This window comes from Ammospiza caudacuta, chromosome 32, assembly GCF_027887145.1.
Source record: "Ammospiza caudacuta isolate bAmmCau1 chromosome 32, bAmmCau1.pri, whole genome shotgun sequence".
In the NCBI taxonomy this organism is placed as follows: Eukaryota; Metazoa; Chordata; class Aves; order Passeriformes; family Passerellidae; genus Ammospiza; species Ammospiza caudacuta.
In genome coordinates, this window is record NC_080624.1 from 3,501,199 (window position 1) to 3,519,617 (window position 18,419).

Sequence of the window (18,419 nt, forward strand, 5' to 3'; positions counted from 1 at the left end):
TTTGGGGGGATTTTGGGGGAATTTTGGGGGGATTTTGAGGGGGAGTTTGGGGGCATTTTGGGGGGGATTTTGGGGGGATTTTGTGGGAATTTTGGGGGGATTTGGGGGGATTTTGGGGGGGATTTTGGGGGGGATTTTGAGGGGATTTTGAGGGGGATTTTGTGGGCATTTTGGGGGCATTTTGGGGGGGATTTTGGGGGGATTTTGAGGGGATTTTGGGGGGTTTTGGGGGGGATTTTGGAGGGGGATTTTGGGGGGATTTTGGGGGGGATTTTGGGGGGATTTTGAGGGGATTTTGGGGGGTTTTGGGGGGATTTTGAGGGGGATTTTGTGGGGATTTTGGGGGGGATTTTGGGGGCATTTTGGGGGGGATTTTGGGGGGATTTTGGGGGGTTTTGGGGGGGATTTTGGAGGGGGATTTTGGGGGGATTTTGGGGGGGATTTTGGGGGAATTTTGGGGGGATTTTGAGGGGGATTTTGGGGGGATTTTGGGGGGATTTTGGGGGGTTTTAGGGGATTTTTGGGGGTCCCTGACCCTTTTCCCCGCAGCCCCCGAGCGGTACCCGATGGGCGTGAAGGGGGAGGGGAACGAGACCAACAACCTGGTGATCACCTGGCAGGTATGGGGGGATTTTGGGGGGTCCTGGGGGGGTTTGTTGGGTTCGGGGGGATTTTGGGGGTCCTCGGGGGGGTTTGGGGGGGGCTTTCAGTTGGGTTTGGGGGACTTTGGGGGGTCCTGGGGGGATTTTGGGGGGTCCTGGGGGGGTTTGGGGGAGCTTGGGGTGGATTTTTGGGGTGTCCTGGATGGGTTCGGGGGGATTTTGGGGTGTCCTGGGATGGGTTTGGGGGGATTTTGGGTGGGGATTTTGGGGGGTCCTGGGGGGGTATTGGGGGAGCTTGGGGTGGATTGGGGAGGATTTTTGGGGGGGTTTCAGGGGATTTTGGGGGGTCCTGGGGGGGATTTGAGGGAGCTTGGGGTGGGTTCGGGGGGATTTTGGGGGGTCCTGGGGGGATTTTGGGGGGTCCTGGGGGGGATTTGGGGGGGCTTGGGGTGATTGGGGGGGATTTTGGGGGGATTTCGGGGGATTTGGGGGGTCCTGGGGGGGGTTTGGGGGGGCTTGGGGTGGGTTTGGGGGGGTCCTGGGGGGTTTTGGGGGGGCTCCTGGGGGGGGATTTTGGGGGGCTTGGGGTGGGTTTGGGGGGGATTTTGGGGGGGTCCTGGGGGAGTTTGGGGGGGTTTTGTGGGGGCTTCAGTTGGGTTTTGGGAGATCCTGGGGGGGTTTTGGGGGGCTCCTGGAAGGATTTGGGGGGGCTTGTGGGTGGGTTCGGGGGGATTTCTGGGGGGTTTCGGGGCATTTTGGGGTGTCCTGGGGGGATTTGAGGGAGCTTGGGGTGGGTTCGAGGGGATTTTGGGGGGGTCCTGGGGGGGATTTTGGGGGGTCCTGGGGGGGATTTGGGGGAGCTTGGGGTGGGTTCGGGGGGATTTTGGGGGGTTTCAGGGGATTTTGGGGGGTCCTGGGGGGGGTTTGGGGGGGCTTGGGGTGGGTTCGGGGGGATTTTGGGGTGTCCTGGGGGGGGTTTGGGGGTCCTGGGGGGATTTGGGGGGCTTGGGGTGAGTTTGGGTGTATTTTGGGGGGTCCTGGGGTAGTTTGGGGGAGTTTTGGGGATCTGGGGGGAGGTTTGGGGGGACCCTGGGGGCTTTTGGGGTGTCCTGGGGGGATTTTGGGGGGTCCTGGGGGGATTTTTGGTGGTCTTGGAAGGTTTTGGGGGTGCCCTGGGAGGGTCTGGGGGTTTTTGGGGTGTCCTGGGGGGGATTTTGGGAGATTCCTGGGGGGGTTCAGGAGGATTTTGGGGGGGTCTGGAACTGGAACAGCCCCGAGCTCCGGTACCGGGTGCAGTGACCGGGATGGGGTTTGGGGCCGGGTTTAGGATTTGAGGATGGATTTTGGGGTTCAGCGCTGACTTTTTGGGGTTCAGCGCTGATTGTTGGGGTTCAATGCCGATTTTTGGGGTTCAGGGCTGATTGTTGGGGTTCAATGCCGATTTTTGGGGTGCTCTCCCCCAGCCTCTGCCCCCCGGGGACTGGAACAGCCCCGAGCTCCGGTACCGGGTGCAGTGACGGGGATGGGGTTCAGGGCTGTATTTAGGATTTGGGGCTGGGTTTCGGGGTTCAGGGCTGTATTTAGGACTTGAGGATGGATTTTGGGGTTCAATGCCGATTTTTGGGGTGCTCTCCCCCAGCCTTTGCCCCCCGGGGACTGGACCAACGCCGAGCTCCGGTACCGGGTGCAGTGACTGGAGCGGGGTTCAGAGCTGATTTTTGGGGTTCAGGGCTGTATTTAGGATTTGAGGATGGATTTTGGGGTTCAGCGCTGATTTTTGGGGTCCCGTTCCCCCCCAGCCTCTGCCCCCCGGGGACTGGAACGGCCCCGAACTCTGGTACCGGGTGCAGTGGCGGGGATGGGGTTCAGGGCTGTATTTAGGATTTGAGGCTGATTTTTGGGGTTCAGGGCTGATTTTTGGGGTTCAATGCCGATTTTTGGGGTGCTCTCCCCCAGCCTTTGCCCCCCGAGGACTGGAACAGCCCCGAGCTCCGGTACCGGGTGCAGTGACTGGAGCGGGGTTCAGGGCTGTATTTAGGATTTGGGGCTGGGTTTCGGGGTTCAGGGCTGTATTTAGGACTTGAGGCTGATTTTTGGGGTTCAATGCCGATTTTTGGGGTGCTCTCCCCCAGCCTCTGCCCCCCGAGGACTGGAACAGCCCCGAGCTCCGGTACCGGGTGCAGTGGCGGCCGCTGGAGCAGGGCCGGGGCCGCTGGGCCGAGGCCACGGTCGGGGAGCCCCCCCTGGTGGTCCGGGACACCCCAACTTTCCGCCCCTACGAGATCCGCGTGCAGGCCGTCAACGAGGCCGGCAAGGGCCCCGAGCCCCCCGTGGTCGTGGGATACTCCGGGGAGGACCGTGAGTCTGGGGGGACCCCTCCCCAAAATAGCCCAGGGGCGGGAGGGACCCCAGGTCGGGGGGGAGAGACCCCGAATTTGGGGTGGTGGGGAAGAAAAAGGGGAGAGACCCCGAATTTGGGGTGGTGGGAGAGAAAAGGGGAGAGACCCCAAATTTGGGGTGGTGGGAGAGAAAAGGGGAGAGACCCCGAATTTGGGGTGGTGGGGAGGAAAAAGGGGAGAGACCCCAAATTTGGGGTGGTGGGAGAGAAAAAGGGGGAGAGACCCCGAATTTGGGGTGGTGGGAGAGAAAAGGGGGGAAATCCCAAATCTGGGGGTGTTGGGAGACCCCCAAATCTGGGGGGAGACTCCAAATTAGGGGTGGGGGGGAGGAGAAAAAGGGGGAGACCCCAAATTTGGGGTGGTGGGGAGGAAAAAGGGAGAGAGACCCCGAATTTGGGGTGGTGGGAGAGAAAATTCCAAATTTGGGGGTGGTGAGAGAGAACACAAATCTGGGGTGGTGGAGGAGAGACAGAAGGGGGAGACCCCAAATTTGTGGGTGGTGGGAGAGAAACGGGGGAAATTCCCAAATTTCGGGGTGGTGGGAGACCCCAAATCTGGGGGATCTGGGAGAGAAAAGGGGGAGACCCCAAATTGGGGCTGATGGAGGAGAAAAAGGGGGAGCGACCCCAAATTTGGGATGGTGGGGAGGAAAAAGGGGAGAGACCCCAAAATTGGGATGGTGGTGAGAGAAAAGGGGGGGAATCCCAAATCTGGGGGTGTTGGGAGACCCCCAAATCTGGGGGGAGACTCCAAATGAGGGGTGGTGGAGGAGAAAAAGGGGGAGAGACCCCAAATTTGGGATGGTGGGAGGCTGGGGGGGTTCCCTGTATTTTGGGGGGGGGGGTTTGGGGGTGTCCCTGTATTTGGGGGGGGTCCTGAGCCCTGATTTGGGGGGGGTTCGCTGTATTTGGGGGGGGCATTTTGGGGGGTTTTCTGTATTTGGGGGGGATTTGAGGCTGGGGGGGTTCTCTGTATTTGGGGGGGGGTTTTGGGGCTGTCCCGGTATTTGGGGGGGGTCCTGATCCCCCTGCCCCCCCCCAGTGCCCCTGGTGTACCCCGAGAACGTCGGGGTGGAGATCCTGAACAGCACCAGCGTCCGAATCTCCTGGAGCCTGAGCGGGGACGACCACGGCCTGCGGGGACAACCTGAAGGGCTACCGGGTGAGGAACCCCAAAATTGCCGAAGTCCCAACGGGAAACCCCGAAATCCCCAAAGGGAAACCCCGAAAATCCTCAAGGAAACCTCAAAATCTCAGCAGCAATCCCCGAAATCCCAATGAGAACCCCAAAATCCCAATGAGAAACTCAAAATCCCAATGAGAACCCCAAAATCCCAATGGGAAACTCAAAAAATCCTGTAGGAACCCCAAAATCCCAATGGGAACCCCATAATCCTGCAGGCAAACCCCAAAATCCCAAAAGGAATCCCCAAAAGCCCAATGGGAAACCCAAAATCCCAATGGGAAACTCCAAAACCCCAAAGAGAATTTCCCAAAATCCAAAGGGAACCCCCAGAATCCTGCAGGGAACCCCAAAATCCCAATGGGAAACCCCAAAAGCCCCAAAGGAATTCCCCAAATCCCCAAAGGGAAACCCCAAAATCCCAATGTGAACCCCACAAGTCAACCCAAAATCCTGCAGGGAAACCCCAAAATCCCAATGGGAACCCAAAAATCCCCAAAGCAAAACCCCAAAATCCCACGGGAAACCCCAAAATCCCAATGGGAACCCCAAAAGCCCAATGAGAAACCAAAATCCCAATGGGAAACCCAAAAATCCCCAAAGAATTCCAAAATCCCCAAAGGGAAACCCCAAAACCCCAAAGAGAATTTCCAGAAATCCCAAAGGAAACCCCCAGAATCCTGCAGGGAGCCCCAAAATCCCAATGGGAACCCCACAAGTCAACCCAAAATCCTGCATGGCAACCCCAAAATCCCAACAGGAATTCCCAAAATCCCAATGGAAAACCCCAAAACCCCAAAGGGAATTTCCAAAAATCCTGCAGGGAAACCCCAAAATCCCAACGGGGAATTCCCAAAATCCCCAAAGGAATTCCCAAAATTCCCAAAGGGAAACCCCAAAATCCCCACAGGAATTCCCAGAAATCCCAAAGGGAACCCCCAGAATCCTGCAGGGAACCCCAAAATCCCAAAGGGAAACCCCAAAATCCCAAAGGGAAACCCCAAAATCCCCAAGGGAAGCCCCAGAATCCTGCAGGGAACCCCACAAGTCAACCCAAAATCCTGCAGGCAAACCCCAAAATCCCAAAAGGAATCCCCAAAAGCCCAATGAGAACCCCAAAATCCCAATGGGAAACCCCCAAAATCCCCAAAGGAATTCCCAAAATCCCCAAAGGGAAACCCCAAAATCCCAATGGGAACCCCAAAATCCCAATGGGAACCCCACAAGTCAACGCCAAAATCCTGCAGGGCAACCCCAAAATCCCAACAGGAATTCCCAAAATCCCAATGGGAACCCCCAGAATCCCAAAGGGAAACCCTGAAAATCCCAACAGGAATTCCTAAAATCCCAATGGAAAACCCCAAAACCCCAAAGGGAATTTCCAAAAATCCCGAAGGGAAACCCCAAAATCCCAACGGGAATTCCCAAAATCCCCAAAGGAATTCCCAAAATTCCCAAAGGGAAACCCCAAAATCCCCACAGGAATTCCCAGAAATCCCAAAGGGAACCCCCAGAATCCTGCAGAGAACCCCAAAATCCCAAAGGGAAACCCCAAAATCCCAAAGGGAAACCCCCAAAATCCCCAAAGGAATTCCCAAAATCCCAAAGGGAAACCCCAAAATTCCCAAAGGGAAACCCCGAACCCCAAAGGGAAACCCCAAAATCCCAAGGGAAGCCCCAGAATCCTGCAGGGAACCCCACAAGTCAACCCAAAATCCTGCAGGGCAACCCCAAAATCCCAACAGGAATTCCCAAAATCCCAATGGGAAACCCCATAATCCTGCAGGCAAACCCCAAAATCCCAAAAGGAATCCCCAAAAGCCCAATGAGAACCCCAAAATCCCAATGGGAAACCCCAAAATCCCCAAGGAATTCCCGAAATCCCCAAAGGGAAACCCCAAAATCCCAATGGGAACCCCAAAAATCCCAATGGGAACCCCACAAGTCAACCCAAAATCCTGCAGGCCAACCCCAAAATCCCAACAGGGATTTCCCAAAATCCCAATGGGAACCCCCAGAATCCCAAAGGGAAACCCTGAAAATCCCAACAGGAATTCCTAAAATCCCAATGGAAAACCCCAAAACCCCAAAGGGAATTTCCAAAAATCCCGAAGGGAAACCCCAAAATCCCAACGGGAATTCCAAAATCCCCAAAGGAATTCCCAAAATTCCCCAAAGGGAAACCCCAAAATCCCCACAGGAATTCCCAGAAATCCCAAAGGGAACCCCCAGAATCCTGCAGGGAACCCCAAAATCCCAAAGGGAAACCCCAAAATCCCAACAGGAATTCCCAAAATCCCAAAAGGGAAACCACAAAATCCCAATGGGAAACCCCAAAATCCCAACAGGAATTCCCCAAATCCCAATGGGAACCCAAAATCCCAATGGGAACCCAAAATCCCAATGAGAATTCCCAAAATCCCAAAGGGAAACGCCAAAACCCCAATGGGAATTCCCAAAATCCCTATGGGAACCCAAAATCCCCAAAGGGAAACCCCAAAACCCCAGAGGGTAACCCCAAAATCCCAACGGGAATTCCCAAAATCCCAAAGGGAAACCCCAAAATCCCAACAGGAATTCCCAAAATCCCAATGGGAAACCCCAAAACCCCCAAAAAAATCCCAGAATCCCAAAGGGAAACCCTGAAAATCCCAACAGGAATTCCTAAAATCCCAATGGAAAACCCCAAAACCCCAAAGGGAATTTCCAAAAATCCCGAAGGGAAACCCCAAAATCCCAACGGGAATTCCCAAAATCCCCAAAGGAATTCCCAAAATTCCCAAAGGGAAACCCCAAAATCCCCACAGGAATTCCCAGAAATCCCAAAGGGAACCCCCAGAATCCTGCAGAGAACCCCAAAATCCCAAAGGGAAACCCCAAAATCCCAAAGGGAAACCCCAAAATCCCAATGGGAAACCCCAAAATCCCCAAAGGAATTCCCAAAATCCCAAAGGGAAACCCCAAAATTCCCAAAGGGAAACCCCGAACCCCAAAGGGAAACCCCAAAATCCCCAAGGGAAGCCCCAGAATCCTGCAGGGAACCCCACAAGTCAACCCAAAATCCTGCAGGGCAACCCCAAAATCCCAACAGGAATTCCCAAAATCCCAATGGGAACCCCATAATCCTGCAGGCAAACCCCAAAATCCCGAAAGGAATCCCCAAAAGCCCAATGGGAAACCCAAAAATCCCCAAAGGAATTCCCAAAATCCCCAAAGGGAAACCCCAAAACCCCAAAGAGAATTTCCCAAAATCCCAAAGGGAAACCCCCAGAATCCTGCAGGGAACCCCAAAATCCCAATGGGAAACCCCAAAATCCCAACGGGAATTCCCAAAATCCCAAAAGGAAACCCCAAAATCCCCAAAGGAATTCCCAAAATCCCCAATGGGAAACCCCAAAATCCCAAAAGGAATCCCCAAAATCCCAACGGGAATTCCCAAAATTCCCAAAGGGAAACCCCAAAATCCCAATGGGAATTCCCAAAATTCCCAAAGGGAAACCCCAAAATCCCAATGGGAATTCCCAAAATTCCCAAAGGGAAACCCCAAAATCCCAACGGGAATTACCAAAATCCCAAAGGGAAACCCCAAAATCCCAATGGGAACCCCACAAGTCAACCCAAAATCCTGCAAGGAACCCCAAAATCCCAACAGGAATTCCCAGAATCCCAATGGGAAACCCCAAAATCCCAATGGGAAACCCCAAAATCCCAACAGGAACCCAAAATCCCCAAAGGGAAACCCCAAAACCCAAAGGGAAACCCCAAAATCCCAAAAGGAATCCCCAAAATCCCAACAGGAATTCCCAAAATCCCAATGGGAAACCCCAAAATCCCCAAAGGAATTCCCAAAATTCCCAAAGGGAAACCCCAAAATCCTGCAGGGAATCCCCAAAATCCCAAAGGGAAACCCCAAAACCCCAAAGGGAAACCCCAAAATCCCCAAAGGAATTCCCAAAATTCCCAAAGGGAAACCCCAAAATCCTGCAGGGAATCCCCAAAATCCCAAAGGGAAACCCCAAAACCCCAAAGAGAATTTCCAGAAATCCCAAAGGAAACCCCCAGAATCCTGCAGGGAACCCCAAAATCCCAATGGGAACCCCAAAATCCCAACGGGAAACCCCAAAACCCCAAAGGGAAACCCCAAAATCCCCAAAGGAATTCCCAAAATTCCCAAAGGGAAACCCCAAAATCCTGCAGGGAATCCCCAAAATCCTGCAGGGAATCCCCAAAATCCCAAAGGGAATTTCCAGAAATCCCAAAGGAAACCCCCAGAATCCTGCAGGGAACCCCAAAATCCCAATGGGAACCCCAAAATCCCAACGGGAATTCCCCAAATCCCATTTTTGGGGCTATTTTGGGGCAATTTTGGGGTGGATTTGGGGCATTTTTTGGGAAGTTTTGGGGCATCTTTGGGGGATATTTTGGGGCATTTTTGGGGATATTTTGTGGGATTTTGGGGGCATTTTTGGGGGGATTTGGACCATTTTTGGGGGGGGGGCTTGGGGCATTTTTTGGTATTTTGGGGCATTTTTGGGCCATTTTTGGATTCTATTTTGGGGCATTTTTGGGTGATATTTTGGGACAGTTTTGGGGGCGTTTTGGGCCATTTATGGGTGACATTTTGGGGCGTTGTTTCGGGATATTTTGGGGGGTATTTTGGGGCATTTTAGGGGATATTTTGTGCCATTTTTGAGGATATTTTGTGTCATTTTTGGGGGTATTTTGGGCCATTTTTGAGGGATATTTTGGGCCATTTTAGGTGGTATTTTGGGCCATTTTTGAGGATATTTTGTGTCATTTTTGGGGGTATTTTGGGCCATTTTGGGGGATATTTTGGGCCATTTTTGCGTGATATTTTGGGCCATTTTTGAGGATATTTTGTGTCATTTTTGGGGGTATTTTGGGTCACTTTTGGGGTTTCTTTGGGGATATTTTGGGCCATTTTGGGGGATATTTTGGGATGTATTTTGGGGCATTTTTGGGTGATATTTCGGGACAGTTTTGGGGGCATTTTGGGCCATTTATGGGTGACATTTTGGGGCATTGTTTCAGGATATTTTGGGGCATTTTGGGGCCATTTTTGGGGGTATTTTGGGCCATTTTTTAGGATATTTTGTGTCATTTTTGGGGGATATTTTGGGCCATTTTTGAGGATATTTTGTGTCATTTTTGGGGATATTTTGTGTCATTTTGGGGATATTTTGGGCCATTTTTGAGGATATTTTGTGTCATTTTTGGGGATATTTTGTGTCATTTTTGGGGGTATTTTGGGGCATTTTGGGGGATATTTTGGGCCATTTTAGGTGGTATTTTGGGCCATTTTGGGGTGTATTTTGGCCTATTTTTGGGCCATTTTGGGGTGTATTTTGGCCTACTTTTGGGTGTATTTTGGCCTATTTTTGAGCCATTTTTGGGTATATTTTGGCCTATTTTTGGGCAATTTTTGGGTGTATTCTGTCCCATTTTTTGGCTATTTTTGGGGTGTATTCTGGCCCATTTTGGGTCCATTTCTGGGTGTATTTTGGGCCATTTTTGGGGATATTTTTGCCCATTTTTGGGTGTATTCCGGCCCATTTTGGGGCCATTTTTGGGTGTATTTTGGGCCATTTTTGGGGTGTATTCTGGGCCATTTCTGGGTGTATTTTGGCCCATTTTTGGGGTTTATTCTGGGCCATTTTTGGGGTGTATTCTGGACCATTTCATGGTGGTATTTTGGGCCATTTCAGGGTGGTATTTTGGGCCATTTTTGGGTGGTTTTTGGGTGTATTTTGGGCCATTTTTGGGTGTATTTTGGCCTATTTTTGGGCCATTTTTGGATGTATTCTGGCCCATTTTGGGGCCATTTTTGAGTGTATTTTGGGCCATTTTTGGGGTGTATTCTGGGCCATTTTTGGGTGTATTTTGGGCCATTTTTGGGGTGTATTCCGGCCCCTTTTGGGGCCATTTTTGGGTGTATTTTGGGCCATTTTTGGGGTGTATTCTGGGCCATTTCTGGGTGTATTTTGGGCCATTTTTGGGGTGTATTCTGGACCATTTCATGGTGGTGTTTGGGCCATTTTTGGGTGTATTCCAGCCTATTTTTGGGGTGTATTTTGGCCATTTCAGGGTGGTATTTTGGCCCATTTCAGGGTGGTATTTTGGGCCATTTTTGGGTGTATTCCGGCCCATTTTTGGGCCATTTTTGGGGTGTATTCTGGGCCATTTTTGGGGTGTATTTTGGCCCATTTTTGGGGTGTATTCTGGACCATTTCATGGTGGCGTTTGGGCCATTTTTGAGTGTATTTTGGGCCATTTTTGGGGTGTATTCTGGCCCATTTCAGGGTGGTATTCTGGACCATTTCATGGTGGCGTTTGGGCCATTTTGGGGTGCATTTTGGCCCATTTTGGGGCCATTTTTGGGTGTATTCCAGCCCATTTTTGGGCCATTTTTGGGGTGTATTTTGGGCCATTTTTGGGTGTATTCCGGCCCATTTTGGGGCCATTTCAGGATGGTATTCTGGCCCATTTCTGGGGTGTATTCTGAACCATTTCATGGTGGCGTTTGGGCCATTTTGGGGTGCATTTTGAGCCATTTTCAGTCTCCTGACACCCCGCTCCCTGCAGGTGCTGTACTGGCGGGACGGGTGGGTGCGGGAGCACTCGCGGCCCCCCGGGACCCCCGAGCCCCCTCCCCAGCCCGGGGCGCTGCCGGTGCCGGGCCCGGCGGGCGGGGCCGTGCTCGGGGGGCTCCAGCCCTGGAGCCGCTACCGCCTGCACGTGCTCGTGGTCAACGGGAGGGGCGCGGGACCCCCGAGCGCCGAGATCCAGTTCCACACCCCCGAGGGAGGTGAGAGGGACCAGAAACGGGGACTGGGGGTCCGGAAAGGGGAATTGGGAACCCCAAAAAGCGGAAATAAAAGGGGAATTGGGACCCTGAGATACCCCCCGGGAACCCAAAAGGGAAATTGGGAACCCCAAAAAGGGGAAATAAAAGGGGAATTGGGACCCTGAGATACCCCCCGGGAACCCAAAAGGGGAATTGGGAACCCCAAAAGGGGAAATAAAAGGTAAATCGGGATCCTGAGATACCCCCCGGGAACCCGAAAGGGGAATTGGGAACCCCAAAAAGGGGAATTGGGATCCCAAAAAGGGGAATCGGGACCCTGAGATACCCCCCGGGAACCCAAAAGGGAAATTGGGAACCCCAAAAAGGGGAAATAAAAGGGAAATCGGGACCCTGAGATACCCCCCGGGACCCCAAAATGGGAAATGGGGACTCCAAAAAGGGGAATGGGGATCGTGAAGTACCCCCAGGACCCCAAAAGGGGAATTGAGGTCCCAGAAAGGGAAACCGGGACCCTGAAATACCCCCGGGACCCCAAAAGGGGAATTGGGACCCTAAAAAGGGGAATTAGGATCCCCAAAAGGGGAAATAAAAGGGGAATCGGGACCCTGAAATATCCCCCGGGAACCCAAAAGGGGAAATGGGGATCCTGAGATACCCCCAGGGAACCCAAAAGGGGAATGGGGACCCCAAAAAGGGGAAATAAAAGGGAAATCGGGACCCTGAGATACCCCACGGGAACCCAGAAGGGGAATTGGGATCCTGAAATACCCCCAAGGACCCCAAAAGGGGAATTGGGAACCCCAAAAGGGGAAATAAAAGGGAAATCGGGACCCTGAAATACCCCCCGGGAACCCAGAAGGGGAATTGAGATCCCAGAAAGGGGAATCGGGACCCTGAAATACCCCCCAGAACCCCAAAAAGGGGAATGGGGACCCTAAAATGGGGAATTGGGATCCCCAAAAGGGAAATTGGGATCCCCAAAAACGGGAATTGGGAACCCTAAAAGGGGAAATAAAAGGGAAATCGGGACCCTGAAATATCCCCCGGGAACCCAAAAGGGGAATTGGGACCCTAAAAAGGGGAAATAAAAGGGAAATTTGGATCCTGAAATACCCCCCGGGAAGCCAAAAGGGAAATTGGGATCCCAAAAAGGGGAAATAAAAGGGAAATCGGGACCCTGAGATACCCCCCGGGACCCCAGAAGGGGAATTGAGATCCCAGAAAGGGAAATCGGGACCCTGAAATACCCCCCGGGACCCCAAAATGGCAAATGGGGACTCCAAAAAGGGGAATGGGGATTGTGAAGTACCCCCGGGACCCCAAAATGGGAAATGGGGATCCTGAGATACCCCCAGGGAGCCCAAAAGGGGAATTGGGATCCCCAAAAAGGGGAATTGGGAACCCCAAAAGGGGAAATAAAAGGGAAATCGGGATCCTGAGATACCCCCCGGGAACCCGAAAGGGGAATTGGGACCCTAAAAAGGGGAAATAAAAGGGAAATTTGGATCCTGAAATACCCCCCGGGAACCCAAAAGGGGAATTGGGGATCCTGAGATACCCCCAGGGAAACCAAAAGGGGAATGGAGAACCCCAAAAGGGGAAATAAAAGGGAAATCGGGACCCTGAAATACCCCCAAGGACCCCAAAAGGGGAATGGGGAATCCAGAAAGGGGAATTGGGATCCCCAAAGGAGAAATTGGGACCCCAAAAGGAGAAATTGTGATCCTGAGATACCCCCCGGGAGCCCAAAAGGGGAATGGGGACCCTAAAAAGGGGAATCGGGAACCCCAAAAGGGGAAATAAAAGGGAAATCGGGATCCTGAAATACCCCCCGGAACCCCAAAATGGGAAATGGGGACTCCAAAAAGGGAAATCGGGATCCTGAAATACCCCCGGGACCCCAAAATGGGAAATGGGGATCCTGAGATACCCCCAGGGAGCCCCAAAAGGGGAATTGGGATCCCCAAAAAGGGGAATTGGGAACCCCAAAAGGGGAAATAAAAGGGGAATCGGGATCCTGAGATACCCCCCGGGAACCCGAAAGGGGAATTGGGACCCTAAAAAGGGGAAATAAAAGGGAAATTTGGATCCTGAAATACCCCCCGGGAAGCCAAAAGGGGAATTGAGATCCCAGAAAGGGGAATCGGGATCCTGAAATATCCCCCGGGAACCCAAAAGGGGAATTGGGGATCCTGAGATACCCCCAGGGAAACCAAAAGGGGAATGGAGAACCCCAAAAGGGGAAATAAAAGGGAAATCGGGACCCTGAAATACCCCCAAGGACCCCAAAAGGGGAATGGGGAATCCAGAAAGGGGAATTGGGATCCCCAAAGGAGAAATTGGGACCCCAAAAGGAGAAATGGGGATCCTGAAATACCCCCCGGGAGCCCAAAAGGGGAATGGGGACCCTAAAAAGGGGAATCGGGAACCCCAAAAGGGGAAATAAAAGGGAAATCGGGACCCTGAAATACCCCCAAGGACCCCAAAAGGGGAATGGGGGTCCTGAAAGGTGAATTGGGGACCCTAAAAAGGGGAATGGGGACCCCAAAAAGGGGAAAAAAAGGGGGAATTGGGATCCTGAAATGGCCCCAAGGACCCCCAAAGGGGAATTGGGAACCCCAAAAAGCGGAAATAAAAGGGAAATCGGGACCCTGAGATACCCCCCGGGAACCCAGAAGGGGAATTGGGAACCCCAAAAGGGGAAATAAAAGGGAAATTGGGACCCTGAGATACCCCCCGGGACCCCAAAAGGGGAATTGGGAACCCCAAAAAGGGGAATTGGGAACCCTAAAAGGGGAAATAAAAGGGAAATCGGGACCCTGAGATACCCCCAAGGACCCCAAAAGGGGAATTGGGATCCCCAAAGGAGAAATTGGGACCCCAAAAGGAGAAATTGTGATCCTGAGATACCCCCCGGGAGCCCAAAAGGGGAATGGGGACCCTAAAAAGGGGAATTGGGAACCCCAAAAGGGGAATGGGGACCCCAAAAAGGGGAAAAAAAGGGGGAATTGGGATCCTGAAATGGCCCCAAGGACCCCCAAAGGGGAATTGGGAACCCCAAAAGGGGGAATAAAAGGGGAATCGGGACCCTGAGATACCCCCCGGGACCCCAGAAGGGGAATTGAGATCCCAGAAAGGGAAATTGGGACCCTGAAATACCCCCCAGAACCCCAAAATGGAAATTGGGACTGTAAAAAGTGAAATTGTGACCCTGAAATATCCCCCAGAACCCCAAAAAGGGGAATTGGGACTGCAAAAAGTGAAATTGTGACCCTGAAATATCCCCCAGAACCCCAAAAAGGGAAATTGGGACTGCAAAAAGTGAAATTGGGACTGTAAAAAGTGAAATTGGGACTGTAAAAAGGGAAATTGTGACCCTGAACTATCCCCCAGAACCCCAAAAAGGGAAATCAGGACCCCAGAAAGGGAAATTGGGACCCCAAAAGTGAAATCAGAACCCCAAAATCCCGTTCTGAGACCCTGAAAAGTGATTTGGGGGTCCCTGATCAGAGCTCCCCCCATTCCCAGTTTGGGGAGGATTTTGGGGGGATTTTTGGGGGGATTCGGGGGGTCCCTGACCTGACCTCCCCCAGTCCCAATTTGGGGGGATTTGGGGGGAATTTTTGGGGTCCCTGACCGAAGCCTTTGGGGGGGATCTGGAGGGGATTTTTGGAAGATTTTGGGGGGTCCCTGACCCGACTCCCCCAGTCCCAATTTGGGGAGATTTTGGGGGGATTTGGGGTCCCTGACCCGACCCCCCCAGTCCCAATTTCGGGAGATTTTGGGGGGATTTGGGGAGGATCCGGGGGGGATTTTGGGGGGTCCCTGACCGGAGCCTTTGGAAGGATTTGGGTGGGATTTTGGGGAGGATTTTGGGGGGTCCCTGACTGGAGCCTTTGGGAGGATCTGGGGGAGATTTTTGGGGAATTTTTGGGGTCCCTAACCGGAGCCTTTGGGAGGATTTGGGGGGGATTTGGGGAAGGATTTTGGGGGGTCCCTGACCGGAGCCTTTGGGAAGATTTTAGGGGAATTTTTGGGGTCCCTGACCGGAGCCTTTGGAAGGATTTGGGGGAGATTTTGGGGAATTTTTGGGGTCCCTGACCGGAGCCTTTGGAAGGATTTGGGGGAGATTTTTGGGGAATTTTTGGGGTCCCTGACCGGAGCCTTTGGAAGGATCTGGGTGGGATTTTGGGGAGGATTCTGGGGGGTCCCTGACCGGAGCCTTTGGGAAGATTTTTGGGGAATTTTTGGGGTCCCTGACCGGAGCCTTTGGAAGGATTTGGGGGGAATTTTTGGGGTCCCTGACCAGAGCCTTTGGGAGGATTTGGGGAGGATTCGGGGGGAATTTCGGGGGAATTTTTGGGGTCCCTGACCGGCGCCTTTGAAAGGATTTTGGGGGTATTTTGGGGGGGTATTTTGGGGGGTCCCTGACCCATTTTGCCCCCAGTTCCGGGCCCCCCCGAGGAGCTGCGCGTGGAGCGCCTCGGGGACACCGCGCTGAGCCTCGAGTGGCGGCGGCCGCGCCACCCCAACGGCGTCCTGAGCGGCTTCGTGCTGCAGTACCGGCTGCGTGAGCACCGGGGGCACCGGGGGGGACTGGGGGGCACTGGGAGCCACTGGGGGGCACTGGGATGGGTTTGGGGGGCACTGGGAGCCACTGGGGGGGACTGGGAGGGGGTTTGGGGGGCACTGGGAGTGACTGGGGAGCCCCGGGAGGGGACTGGGGGGTGCTGGGAGGGACTGGGAGCGACTGGAGGGCACTGGGATGGGGTTTGGGGGGCACTGGGGGGCACTGGGAGGGACTGGGGGGGACTGGGATGGGGTTTGGGGGGCACTGGGAGGGTGCTGGGAAGCACTGGGAGGGAACTGGGGGAGCACTGGGGGGCACTGGGAGGGACTGGAGGGCACTGGGATGGGATTTGGGGGGCACTGGGAGGGTGCTGGGAAGCACTGGGAGGGAACTGGGAGGGACTGGGGGGTGCTGGGATGGGGTTTGGGGGGCACTGGGAGGGACTGGGGAGCACTGGGAGGGGACTGGGGGAGCACTGGGGGGCACTGGGAGGGACTGGAGGGCACTGGGATGGGATTTGGGGGGCACTGGGAGGGTGCTGGGGGCACTGGAAGCGACTGTGGGGGTGCTGGGAGCATTGGGAGGGATTGGGAGCGACTGGGGAGCACTGGGATGGGGTTTGGGGGGCACTGGGAGCGACTGGGGGGGACTGGGAGGGGACTGGGGGGTGCTGGGAGGGACTGGGAGCGACTGGAGGGCACTGGGATGGGGTTTGGGGGGCACTGGGGGGCACTGGGAGCGACTGGAGGGCACTGGGATGGGGTTTGGGGGGCACTGGGAGGGACTGGGGGGGACTGGGATGGGGTTTGGGGGGCACTGGGGGGCACTGGGAGCGACTGGAGGGCACTGGGAGCACTGGGATGGGGCACTGGGAGAGACTGGGGGGGACGGGAGGGGCACTGGGAGCTCTGGGATGGGGTCTGGGGGCACTGGGATTGTTTGGGGTTAATTCGGGGCTGTTCGGGGCCATTCCGGGCTGGTTTTTTGGGGTAATTCGGGGCTGTTCGGGGCCATTCCGGGCCGGTTTTTCTTGTGTTAATTTCGGGCTGTTCGGGGCCATTCCAGGCGGGTTTTTTGGGGTTAATTCGGGGCTGTTTGGGGCCATTCCGGGCCGGTTTTTCTTGTGTTAATTTCGGGCTGTTCGGGGCCATTCCAGGCGGGATTTTTGGGGTTAATTCGGGGCTGTTTGGGGCCATTCCGGGCGGGTTTTCCTTGTGTTAATTTCGGGCTGTTCGGGGCCATTCCGGGCGGGTTTTTTGGGGTTAATTCGGGGCTGTTTGGGGCCATTCCGGGCCGGTTTTTCTTGTGTTAATTTCGGGCTGTTCGGGGCCATTCCGGGCGGGTTTTTTGGGGTTAATTCGGGGCTGTTTTGGGCTATTCCAGGCTGGTTTTTTGGGGTTAATTCGGGGCTGTTTGGGGCCATTCCGGGCGGGATTTTTGGGGTTAATTCGGGGCTGTTTGGGGCCATTCCGGGCTGGTTTTTCTTGTGTTAATTTCGGGCTGTTCGGGGCCATTCCGGGCGGGATTTTTGGGGTTAATTCGGGGCTGTTTGCCATTCCGGGCTGTTTTTTGGGGTTAATTCGGGGCTGTTTTGGGCTATTCCAGGCTGGTTTTTTGGGGTTAATTCGGGGCTGTTTGGGGCCACTCTGGGCGGGTTTTTTGGGGTTAATTCGGGGCTGTTCGGGGCCATTCCAGGCGGGTTTTTTGGGGTTAATTCGGGGCTGTTCGGGGCCATTCCAGGCGGGTTTTTTGGGGTTAATTCGGGGCTGTTTGGGGCCATTCCGGGCTGGTTTCTTTGGGTTAATTCGGGGCTGTTTTGGGCTATTCCTGGCTGGTTTTTTGGGGTTAATTCGGGACTGTTTGGGGCCATTCCAGGCTGTTTTTTTGGGGTTAATTCGGGGCTGTTTGGGGCCATTCCAGGCTGTTTTTTTGGGGTTAATTCGGGGCTGTTTGGGGCCATTCCGGGCGGGTTTAATTCAGGGTTAATTCGGGGCTTTCCGGGCCATTCCGGGCGGGTTTAATTCAGGGTTGTTTGGGCTATTCCAGGCGGGTTTTTTAGGGTAATTCAGGGTCTGTTCGGGGCCATTCCGGGCGGGTTTTCTGGGGTTAATTCGGGGCTGTTTGGGCCATTCCAGGCTGGTTTTTCTTGTGTTAATTTCGGGCTGTTTGGGGCCATACCGGGCGGGTTTTTTGGGGTTAATTCGGGGCTGTTTTGGGCTATTCCAGGGTGGTTTTTTGGGGTTAATTCGGGTCTGTTTGGGCCATTCCGGGCGGGTTTTTTAGGGTTAATTCGGGGCTGTTTGGGGCCATTCCGGGCGGGTTTTTTGGGGTTAATTCGGGGCTGTTCGGGGCCATTCCAGGCTGTTTTATTGGGGTAATTCGGGGTTGTTTGGGCCATACCGGGCGGGTTTTTGGGGTTCCCTCGCATCCCGCACCCTTTCCCACAGAGAACCAGACGGACGAGGGGATCCCCATGGAGATCCTGTTCCCGCCCGGGACCCTGAACACGACCCTGGCCCGGCTGGAGCCGCGGGGCCGGTACCGGCTGGAGCTCCGTGCGCGCACCCGGCACGGCCCCGGCGCGCCCCTGGTGCGCCTCGGCAGCCTCGCCCCCGAGCCCGGTGCGCACCCCAAAAACCGAGCCCTGAGATCGCGGGGGGGCCCCAAAAACTGAGCCCAAAAACCGCGGGGGGACCCCAAAAACTGAGCCCGAAAACTGCGGGGGGATCCCAAAAACTGAGCCCAAAAACCGCGGGGGGACCCCAAAAACTGAGCCTAAAAACCAAATCGCGGGGGGGACCCCAAAAACTGAGCCCACAAACCGCGGGGGGGGACCCCAA

At 54.4% G+C, this 18,419-nt stretch overlaps 1 protein-coding gene across 1 annotated transcript in view; it reads left to right on the forward strand.

Moving 5' to 3' along the window:
* L1CAM (L1 cell adhesion molecule) overlaps nt 1-18,419 on the forward strand; it is a 65,641-nt gene that overhangs the window by 33,896 nt on the left and 13,326 nt on the right. The window contains 7 exon segments of the mRNA XM_058822311.1: nt 550-620; nt 2,735-2,960; nt 4,043-4,146; nt 4,148-4,162; nt 10,787-11,009; nt 15,457-15,579; nt 18,027-18,200. Of these exon segments, the coding sequence (XP_058678294.1) occupies nt 550-620; nt 2,735-2,960; nt 4,043-4,146; nt 4,148-4,162; nt 10,787-11,009; nt 15,457-15,579; nt 18,027-18,200 (936 nt within the window).